Source organism: Panicum virgatum, chromosome 2K, assembly GCF_016808335.1.
Source record: "Panicum virgatum strain AP13 chromosome 2K, P.virgatum_v5, whole genome shotgun sequence".
Classification (NCBI taxonomy): domain Eukaryota; kingdom Viridiplantae; phylum Streptophyta; class Magnoliopsida; order Poales; family Poaceae; genus Panicum; species Panicum virgatum.
This window is the reverse complement of record NC_053137.1, coordinates 23,776,764-23,787,868: the sequence shown is the minus strand read 5'-3', so window position 1 is coordinate 23,787,868 and position 11,105 is coordinate 23,776,764. Positions and strand designations below refer to the sequence as shown.

The 11,105-nt window shown below is 47.4% G+C and overlaps 1 protein-coding gene and 1 long non-coding RNA gene across 3 annotated transcripts; both read left to right on the top strand.

Annotated features, from left to right (window-relative positions):
• The first annotated feature begins 2,330 nt into the window (after positions 1–2,330).
• Positions 2,331–5,975, top strand: LOC120672440 (putative F-box/LRR-repeat protein 23). Of its 2 annotated transcripts, XM_039952841.1 has the most exons (3): positions 2,331–2,695; positions 4,850–5,101; positions 5,195–5,975. In XM_039952841.1, exons 2-3 carry the CDS (start codon positions 4,872–4,874, stop codon positions 5,856–5,858), a joined length of 894 nt encoding a protein of 297 aa, XP_039808775.1. In that variant the 5' UTR covers positions 2,331–2,695; positions 4,850–4,871; the 3' UTR covers positions 5,859–5,975. The 2 variants fall into 2 exon arrangements, 1 of the variants encoding a protein (XP_039808775.1); XR_005674135.1 differs by lacking the exons at positions 4,850–5,101; positions 5,195–5,975 and adding an exon at positions 2,766–3,351 and having other exon boundaries at positions 2,349–2,695.
• Positions 5,976–7,116: 1,141 nt separating this feature from the next.
• Positions 7,117–9,543, top strand: LOC120672414. Its single transcript, XR_005674125.1, has 2 exons — positions 7,117–8,795; positions 9,158–9,543. It is a non-coding gene; the product is annotated as an uncharacterized LOC120672414 (long non-coding RNA).
• The last annotated feature ends 1,562 nt before the right edge of the window (positions 9,544–11,105 follow it).

Below are 11,105 nucleotides of genomic sequence, written 5' to 3'. Positions count from 1 at the left end.
TTTCCAGAGATTATAACATAACCAACCCAAGGTAAAGCATCTAAGCAACCCAACAAGATATTAAACCCGATGTAAGGCTTAGGTAAAAAGACTAGATAAAGTTCTTAATAGGTGTTCCCGTCAAGTTTATGCATAAAACAATAAAGTAAATTGAATTGGCATGCTATTACTGGGACATATCAGAATATGCAGAGGGAGAAGGCCACTTGCCTTCCTCGGCTAGCTGCTGAAAATCTTCCTCGAAGGCTTGCTCTTGATCTCCCTCGAAGGGTTCATCGTCTACACATCCACACAAGCAAACCAAATAATACAAATGAGGAACAACACATTAAACGGTAAAAACAGTACCAGAAAAGTTGAAAAAGATGTAGAGCATGTTGCAAGGATCGCGTGAGCTCAAGAATCACTGAAAACGGAGTTAAAACGTGAAAGATATGGCCAAAACATGATTCCAGGGACTTGTTTGCGATAGATTTGAACTTCCAGGTGCTAGATATGAAGAAACTAGGGGCTAGAACCTAATTAAACATATAAACCGGTGGTCCAGAGCATAAAAGAGGGGTCCAAGGATGGCAGGTTCTATTTTGGAAAAGCTCAAGGGCCTAAACAGAAGAAACATGACCTAAATCTAATTATTTTTGAACTACTCAGGATGGCGGGTTGATTTCTATAAATGCAGGGGCTCTTTTGCAAAAAGGCCAAGGGATGATCGATATCGACTTTGGTTGGATTAGATCTTATCCGTCGGATTTAGATCCGACGGCCCGGATCAGGCGATGGCGGCTCGACGGATCGGCGGATCAGCGATGGCGGATCGGCGTTAACGTATCGGCGGATCGGCGCTGGTGGATCAGCACTGGCGGATTGGCTCTGGCGCCGGGGGCAAGTCGCCAGAGTTCACCGAAATCGGTGCTCCGGGCTCAGTTCAGCACGGTGAAAGGCCTAGGAGAGAGAGAGAGGAGAACGTGGGGAACTCGATGGCGGTGTTGGAAAGGTGGTGAGGTGGCCGGAGAGAGGCACACCTCGGCGGCGTGCGGCTCAGTAGCTCTGACGAGCAATTGCTGGCGAGAGAGAGCAAGACAGAGAGGGGAAAATGAGGGGGCTACCTTGCTCACCTCAAGGCGGAGCTCCGGCGGTCATTTGTGGCGAGCGGGGCACAGCGAGGCGGAGGAGCTCGGCGTGCAGCGGAGCACGGTGTGCAACGTGTGAGCGAGAGAGTGAGAGGATGTGGGAGCGGAAGGGGAGAGCTGGGGGCTCGGGCGTGGGTTTTAAAGAGGAAGGGAGGGATTGGTGCGGCCACGGGCTATGGGGGTGGCGAGCTCGAGCGGCCGGCAATCACAGTAGTGATGGCGCCCATTTCCAGTGAGAGAGGAGGAGGTGCGGGTGGGCGGAGCCATTATGGCAATAATGCCTGCACGAGGAAGGAAAGAGGAGCGGGGCACGGGCGTCCACGGCGGCGGGGTGAGCGTGGCTCGGTTTGGAAGGTGAGGGTGGGAGGAAGAAGATGGCACCGACGGGTGGGCCCAATGCGTCAGTGAGAGAGAGGGTGGGAGAGGGAAGTGGGCTGGGTTGGGGTGATGGGCCGGCCTGATTGTTGCTGGGTCAGGGAGGAAAGAAAGAAGGGAGAGGGGAGGAAGTTTTGGGCTGGGCCAAGAGAAAAGAGAGAGAGAAGTTCTCTTCTAACACAAACTTCATTTGAACAAATTCATTTTGAACGCAAACAAAATTTAAATTTGGGTGTTACAGTATGTCATGTTTGAATTGCTAGCATGCATACTGAGAAAATCCATACATTTAAATATACTAACCTCAACTAGGTGTTGATTGTTCATTGACATGAGCTCCCACAATCTTCCGGGAGTTCCAACAACAATGTTAGGCTTCTTTTTCGAAAGCCGTTCTTGCTTTTCCATTGATAGACCACCAACAATAGGAACAACATGAATTCCTAAGAACTTGGCTGCATCTTTTAGATGATCCCATACTTGTATATAAAGAATTGTGAGATGTGCATGGCATATGCTAACTTGGTATCTTATCTTAACATGATAATTAGGTGACAGCTTTTCTCAGAAGATCATCTAGGACTAATAATATCAAATATTTCAATTTGGCGACCAACTGAGAATTTGGGCTTGATTAAAATAAAAAATTAAGAGCACGGGTGGAACACCACCCACCCCAAAGAAAATAGAATTTGTAGAGGCGGGTGACGCGCATCTTCCCCTACAAATGGACGATCCGCGTGCGGCAGCAAGCTGGTACGCTATTGGCTGGAGTAAATTGGCGAGGCTCGCTGGACCCACCCCGTGCCCACTTCTTTCTCTTCCTTATCTTTACCTGTGACCCCATCTTCTCCTCCGCCTCCCTCTCTCTCATCTTCAGTCCGCCCATCTTCTCTCCGCCTCTCTCTTGTACTTTCTCTCTCCTTTCGTCCCATCTCTATCCAATCAAGATTTGTGGCTTCCAGTTCATCGAGGGTAGCAGGACAGCGGGTGGCCCACTCCACACAAGCAGATGGCTCGGTGGCCAGCGCACGGGACGGGTGGCCGCGCGCGCCGAGGCGGCCGACCGTGGCGAGGTCCCACGCTATGCCATCGGCCATCCTTCCTCCCTGCGCCTGACGGGGAGGCGCGTGGACCTCGCTGGTGTGCTCCTCCGTGAGTCGTTGCCTGGAGGCCCCCAATCCGTTTGAGTGAGTCTAAGCTGTAGATTTTTTTGTGCATATTTCCTACGGTTCTATCCTATTCAATTTTCTCCTGTAGCGCGGAGCAGCGGCAACGGCACCCGGCGGCGCAGACGCGGGCCGCGGCGCGCGCGGCGGGCACGGCGGTCTGCGGCGCGCGCGGCAGGCGGCGGGGACCTGGGCTGCGGCGCCCGGACGCGAGCGCGGCGCCGGCGGGGCGCGGCGAGCGGGGGTGCAGCAGTAAGCTGCTGCCACCGTTTTGATTTTTTATTTTTTTTATTTAATCTGTTGGGGCGGCCTTTAGAAATCTATTTGTAATGGCGGGTCATGCCCTCGTCAGTTCTTAGAAATCCATTTCTAAGAGCAAGTCATGCCTTCATCCGCTTCTGAAAATCTATTTTTAGGAATGGATGAGGATAGTATCCCGCCCCTAGAAATGAATTTTTAGGGGCGAGTCAGTTATCCATTTCTAAAAAAAGATTTGTAGGAGTGAAAACTAGAGGCGGGTTTTGCATCCGTTCCTATAAATGCGGTTTTACTTGTCCTTAAAAATTGTTTTTTAGTAGTGACGATGTCTGGCACGGAGTTGAAACAGGGTCGTCCACATGTCCTTGTTCACCGAGTGTCTAACATTGAGCACTTGGGAAAAAAATGATTTGCCGAGTGCCCCACTCTTGTCACTCGACAAATCCATTGTTTGCCGAGTGCCTATCTTACGGCATGCCTATCTTATGGCACTCGGCGTATCTTGGGTTTGTCAAGTGTGTAAGTTATGCCGAGTGTTTTATTACTTACACTCGGTAAATACTCTTGTTGCTGAGTGCTTGATAATTGGCACTCTGCAAAGTATGAAGCACTTGGCATTGATGGGTTTTTCGGTAGTTATCATGGGTCTAGTTTCATAGATTTCATCGTATGGGATATAGTGGTGCAAACGAAATTGAAAATGGATATCTCAAAAGAAAGTTATCGCATTTTAAAATGTAAAATATATTAAAAAAAATGTGTGCACGGCGAGCTTTATTTTCCATGAAGACCCTAACGGGCGAAGGGCCACAGCAGGCCGTCTAAAAGGTCACGCACTCAGTTAGGCGCGAGGGCTCCACCTGACGCGGAATAGCTGCTACCTTTCGTTATTAGATTTCTTTTATGTTTAACGAGCCCATCGATCCCCGCCGATCTATCCTCATCGATCCATCAACTCGATCGCGCTATGCCCTCATCGTCTCAAAAGGCCTTGGCGGCGAAGCCTCATTGCCGGCGGCAGCGGTTGAAGGCCGTGAGGACCTTGCACCTTTCGGTTTTCCACTTCCTCGTTGAGCCGCCGCCGGACTGGGCGTAGGGTTTGCTGCTGGACGTTAGAGCAACTCCAACAACCTCTGTATATCCTTTGGATTAGCTAAAAATGAAAAAAAATCTCTGTAAAATCCGGATGCAACAGACTCTCTTTCCGGCTCGCTTCTCTTTCCAGCTCGGCAACCCGGACCCCTCGGTCGGCATCTTTGCCGAAGGAGTGAGGTCGCCATACTGCTTCTTCCCGCCCCCGCGCCCCGCGCGTCTCCGTCCCGCCCTCCCGCGGCAGCCCATCCAGCTCGCGGTTGTCACCCGCCGGTCAAGCAGGAGCAGCGCCGCCGGCTGGCCCGCCTTCAACTCTGTCTTGCCCTCCCGCAGAGCACTATGATGTCTAGCAGAGCCGGCCTTGCGTGATGAACAAGAGCCCAATCGAACCATGGAAGGGCGGATGGATGGATTTCATAGGGAACCATGATAAGCACACGAATCAAAAGCTACATGAACAGAGAAGGTGAAGAATCTCGGCTTGCTCGAGAACGAGAACCCAACTGCAAGAAGAGCGGAATCCACCCAAGCGTGGAGGAGGAAGGTAGGCGTGGGAGGAGAAGCGCCATAGGAGAGGGAGAAGGAAGCTGTTTGTGTGGTGCTCTGCTGAACCTCGCCGATGGGGAAGGGATTGCGCAGAGGAGGTGGGTGGTGGGCTGGTCGCTAGGATGAATACAGAATACGGAGAGGAGATTTGGAGAGTTTGTTGGATTGTGCCGAAATTTGAAGAAGAAATCTTACTCAAATGAATAGCTAAATGTGAATATAGAGAGTGGAATTTTGCTAAGTTCTTGGAGTTGCTCTTATCCTGAGCATCTTCCACAGGCTCGACGACCAAGTCCAGATCATGATGGGCCCCGACAAGGTGTGCCGTGCCTGGCGCCTCGCCGCGAGTGACGAGCCCGAGCTCTGGCGCCGCATTGACATGCGCGGCCACGCAGACCTCGCCTACCGGGGCCTGGCCGACCTCGACGAGATGGCCGCGGTCGCCGTGCTTCGCAGCCGGGGGCAGTGCCGCGCGTTCTGGGGAGAGTGTGCCGGCTACAACGATGGCTTCCTCCACCTCCTCGCACATCAGTGAGGATCTCCTATTTATTGGATTCTTTGATTAGTTAGGTATTTATTTGATCCGCCAAGGAATAGGATTTATTATCTTATCTGTGTTCGCAGGGCGCCATTGCTGAAGAGCCTGATCCTCATCACGTGCGATGGAATCACGAGTGAAGGGTTCACGGAGGCCATACAGATGTTCCCTCTGCTCGAGGAGCTCCAACTTTCAGATTGCTGGAACCTCCGTGACAGGGGGCTGTTAGGGGTTGTCGCCCGGGCTTGCCCACGGCTGAAGCACCTGAGACATCACCGTCCTTGTTGGAGTGACACTGACGAGCACAACAGGGAAGCCATGGGGATTGCCATGATGCACGAGCTGTGCTCCCTGCAGCTCTTCCGTAACCACCTCACCAACACAGGACTAGCGGCTATCGTCGATAACTGCACGCACCTGGAGTCCCTTGACCTACGCAGATGCTACCTTATCGACCTTGATGACGACGCCATACGCGCTAAGTGTGCCAGGATCAAGACAAAGAAGCTATACACACCTAACTCGGATGATGAATGCGAGGACTTTGAGCCAGCGAGTCCAATATGGCGTCGTCGTCACAGGAAAAACCCTAAACGATGGAACTACTTGGACCTTGATGACTATGCTGATTATTATGATCCTTGGTACGGGCTCGACAGCCATGACGAGGCCGGTCTGGAGGTGCATGGTAGGATGCTTTGCAAGAGCGTGCGCAGGTATCTGAACATGGAATGGCCTGGAATAATGTAGATCCAGATGTTCTGTTGGAGCATGTAGCATGTTACTGTCCTGTCGTTCTATGTGGCGCAACTGATTTTCTTTCGGTTCCAGTCATCTTTCTAGTGGAAGCCCGCTTCGTTCTGTGTTCTTCTCTCTCGGTTAAACAGGCATGAAGAACTGACCATAGTATGATAGAAACTGCTTTGTTCTTCCTGGTAGCTAGTTGTGATCCTATTTCTACCATCGACCAAACAGCCACTACTGAATGTCGCCCACTACGGGGAAACCGTACATTTGCTGTGTGCCAAATGAGTTTGTCATGTGCAATCTAACTTTGCCAAGTGTCTACATATAAACACACGACAAACACACGGCACACGGCAAAGCATTGCCGTGTGCTTTTTTTAGCACACGGCAAAAAAAAATCCTCCTCTCACCTCAAAACTTTTTCTACTCTTCACATATGACATATGGTACTTTATGTTAAAATTTGATACATTTTTCTTTTTATTTGCTATATTTAACTAATTAATTTCATTTCAAGCAATTTTTTGAATTAAGTCAAATTTGAACTACAAGTGATTCAAATAATAGAATAAAATGAGCAGAAAAAATAATATTCATGTTATTCAATCTAGTTTGAGGCTTTATCCATGAAATGAAATGAAATTTCGAACATCTTATCCAGAAAACATGACCACGAACGTGTGCGAATGATTTTAAATTCTAGAAAAAAAACAAATAAAGTCTAAAAATTATGAAATTTGCTAATATCTCATTATATCATACGTGGAAGCTATGGTAAAAAATTGATAAAGTTTCGCACATTTTGTCATGTACAATGTTTATAAATCGAAACATCTCAAAGGAAGACTCGTAGTGTTAAGAATGATTCAATCTGATTTTGAGACAATGTGACGGTCAAATTGTGATTTGACTACAAAACCTTTTATATAGACAATAGAGAACATAAGTTATTTCATGTGAAATTTTGGTATTTTTTTGAAACCATTTGATAATTTTAATGTTTCAAATGCAATTATAAAATTTTAAATTAATATAAATTTAATTTGAGCTATAACTACATAAATAATTGAATAATAAAAGTAGCAAATTAATTACATATTGTTGAGTGAATTTGACATAGTCTCTGCTACTAAAAAGAGGCTAAGGGTGAAGTTTTTTTCATTAGTCCATCGTCCCTTCGTCTTTCGTCGCTCCCCCGTCGTCCTGCCGATTTCGTCCGCCCGCCACCAATTCTGGAGCGTCCGTTTGCTCCTGGCAATCGTCTCCAGCTTCGCAGCCCCCTGTCGTCCGCCCTTCCGGCTCTCCCGTCCGCTTCGCCCCCCGCAAACCCGATCCACACGCCGCATCCCTGTCCCATCCGCTCCGCCGCCCTCGCCTATTCGCCGCTCCGTCGCTCCACTGTGGTGGTCCGCCCGCATCCCCGGGGATCGCGGCCGTCGTCGCCCCCTGCTTGCTCGCCACTCCACTGAGGCGCTCAGCTGAGGACATGGCGGGCCATCGTCGTCCCTACCTGCTCGCTGGCTTCGTGCGGGGCAACCGCGCCTCTCACCCCCCATCCTGCTCGCCAGCTTCGCGCAGGGAACCGCACCTCTCTCGTCATCTCCCCGGTTCCTCCACCGAGGTCCCTCATTGACACTGTTCTGCCATCTCTCCCTCTCTCCATGTGTGCAGCTTCTCAAAGCCCCCGCGGAGCTCGTCCGCACACACGTCGTCTCCCTCGGCGGCAGTGGCGGCGGCCGCCTGTTACAATTGATTTCACCATGTCAATCCTCACGAGGGTATTCCCAAATCTTAATCCCAATCTCAACTATTTTTGCATTATTTTTCCATTCAGGTTGTTCCACCCCAGGGATATCATGGATATGGGACAAGGGCTCAGTACAAAAATTCAGGTATTAGATTCTTAATCTTTTATGCAAGCCGTAGCTTCTCTGCTTCCCTGAGATTATTTGACCTCATGGTTGCTGGCAATGTGTTAATTTAATTCTGAGTTAACAACATTATAGTCACTTGTGTATAATTGATTTTGTATAATTGATTTCATATATGGCCGCTTAACATCGAATGGAAGTTCAGAGCTTGTGATATGCAATGGTTGCGCGAAAAAAGTTCATTACCACTTCTATCTATGTTGCAGTTCAGATTCTGCAACTGTATACCTACATGTTTGATGTGATACACTTCTGCGGAGGTTTACCCTTTTAGAGTGATTTTCTATCTTGTCAGGTCATAACTCTTGCTTCACGCATAACCCAGAATATATTGCATATTAAAGGCACTCTTACGCTTCCTTCCTATAATCACTTGTGCTAATGGAAACAATAAGTTTGTCCTTGCCTGAAATTGTCACCTATGGATTTTCTCAGCATGAAGAATCAAGTAAGTGTTGCCTGAACTGTCTAGCTACCTATACGTGTTATTGTATTTTTTAAATTTATAAATATCAACTTTAGATACTTCATAACTCTTCTGTTAATTTTGAGTAAGGATTTTATTTCTTCCTCTATAATCAATGATGGTGTTGTACACTTGTTTTTTTTTTTTCCAAAGAGATATTGATGCCCCATTTAAGAAATGTCAGTATATAATGTTAATCCACTTTTAGGTTCTGGATAGTTGAACCATTTAGCTAAAAAGCTCCTGTTTTGACCTCAGGTGAATATTGCATGTTTAATTTTCTAAAAATCGTTTGGTTTTTCCTCAGGTGAATATTGCATGTTTAACTTCTTGCACAATCGATTGGTTTCATTTTTATTCCAAAGTCTCCACTCTATTGTTAGCTTATTGCACATTCTTCTGGACCACTATTTGAGCTGTGGGTTTGTGGTGCCATAATACAGGAAGCAAATCTGCCTAGGTGATTGGCTGAGTTCCCACATTTTACGTCAAGCATAGTGCTGATGTAGAAAAAGTTAATAGTTTATGAATTAGTTTTATCAGGTATGAGATGATCTCTCTGGTCCAAAGATGATCTCTCTGGTCCAATTATTAGTTTCAAGCAGCTTGGAAAATCATGTTTAATGTTTGGAACCAATCACCCAAATTAAGATAGCCTGAAGTGGTACCTCTGCAGAGTGCTTATTGAGAACTCCAATTTTAACTGTGGAACTGAATAGTACAGTACAATAATGACTTTATCACTCTATGATCAAATCCTAAGTCTGAAAAATCGTGCAACATTCAGACATGCCATCAGACTACCTTGGTGTTGCCCTGAGCCTGCTATTCATTTGGGTGATCCAATCTGATTCTATTCCAGTTGGCTTTCTCAACTTGGTGTTTGCATATTGGGTTAACTGCAGATGAAACTCAGTAATGAGCGGAACGCTGGTGTTGCCGTCCAACAGGATGGCAGGAGACCCGCACAAGGTGCCCTCTTTGATAGTTCAGTTCTTTCTGTCCTTTGGTCAGCTTAGTGTTATGCAACTCCTTGTGGAATACTAAAGCTTTTAACTTTTTTATTGGGAAGATTAGAGTAGTTAGGTTAAGTAAGGGGAACAATCTATTGAATACGGGTCAATGTTATCAAGATTTTTTTATTAGTGGTACTGTACACTTATTCTCCCAGTATACATGCTGGTGTCCAGTTTGGCAAATTCACAAGCTTGTGCCAGTCGAATTTTAATTTTGGGTAATTGAGAGGTTCAACTTTTTATGTGCAAATAGGATGAGCATTTCACATTTCATACATTCATCTCTGTTTTTTTTAGCTTCTTCGGCTCTTTGAAGTTTTTGTACCTGAATTTAATGGATATGGTGCCTTTTTTCAATTTCTCCAAAAAAACGCAAGTGTACATAGGGGAAAAAAATCCTCGGATATGATTGGCCTAATAATCATTTTATCATTGTCTACAAATGCGTAATATAATTTTTTTTTTTACTAAAGGAGCTCGCCACTGCTCCCAACCTCATTGGAGATCTAATAGGCGTGCACGCCCGGGTTCGAGCCCGGGTGGGTGAGCTCCCAGCCGGGAGTCTCTACCAACCGAGCCGACTGTTGCACAGAATCTGAGAGCAGTGCGATGGAACTTCTTTGATTGATATGTTGGCACGAGACGAATGCATACTGGAAACTACCCTATGCTAACGTGCAACACTATTATTTTAGGTGCACCACGCTAACGTGAAATACTATTTTAGGTGCATCACAGGAAAATATATTAAATATATTATTTTATTAGTCATTGATTCTATGTTTGGAATTTTTGTGTTAATTATCTCTTTACGATTTATGGTACATTTGAATGAACTATTTTGTGGTATACTTTATACGTTATATAGTATGGTTAGACAATTTTCACTGTTTTGAGATATCAATCTTCGTGCTGTAATAGAATTTTTTTTCCCGCCCGTAGCAACGCACAGGCATGAACCTAGTATTTTCAAAGTGCATAGTAATATATGGCACTCGGCAAAGAAGCTATTTGCCGAGTGCTTTCTTCTTGGCACTCGGCAAAAAAATAGTTGCCATGTCATCGATCCAAACCCCTCAAATCGTGCTCTCTTATTGGTCCAATTAAAACCCCGAATCCTCTTTCTACCTCCCCCATCGGATAAGCCCCTCACCTCTCTCTCTCCCGCCCTCCGGCGGTGGCAGTGGCGCAGGGGCATGGGGCAAGAGCTCCCAACAGTAGGAGTGGCCTCGGCAAGCTCCGCAGGCGCAATCCTAGGGGGTCGCAACAATTGTCGTCCCCGCCCTTCGGTGCGGGCGTCGGGGTCGGGCTCGGGGGGCCCACCGCGTTGCTGAGAGCGGATGGCGGACCCGTCCTCCTTGTGCTCCGCCGCCGCCAGGAGCAGATGACCGGCAGTGGTAGTGGCGTGGCTTCGAGCGCCAGTCGGCAGAGCCACAAGCGGCGATCGGCCTCGAGCACCGGCCGGCGAGGGCTCTCCCCTCACTACGTGAAACTCTTAAATAGGTAACGCAGGATTGGTAACGGGTCCATAAAGCCCATTAAAAGATAAGTCAAAGATAACGGGCTTTGTGTAGGCCCGTTACTAATAAGGCCTTTCAGATCGAGTATGACAAGTTACCTGTTACCAATCTGAGTAACGGGCCATATCTAAAACTCGTTACCTGTATTATTATGTGTGTAACGGACTTACAATGTCCGTTACTCAGATGGGATCCTGAACCCGAATTTTTCATTCACTCTAGTTAACGATGGGTTAGGCATCTGTGACCCCTCATCCGCCACCCCCGCCCCGGCTCTCTCCTCCCACTTCCCTTCCCGTCCCCATTCGTCGCCCCGC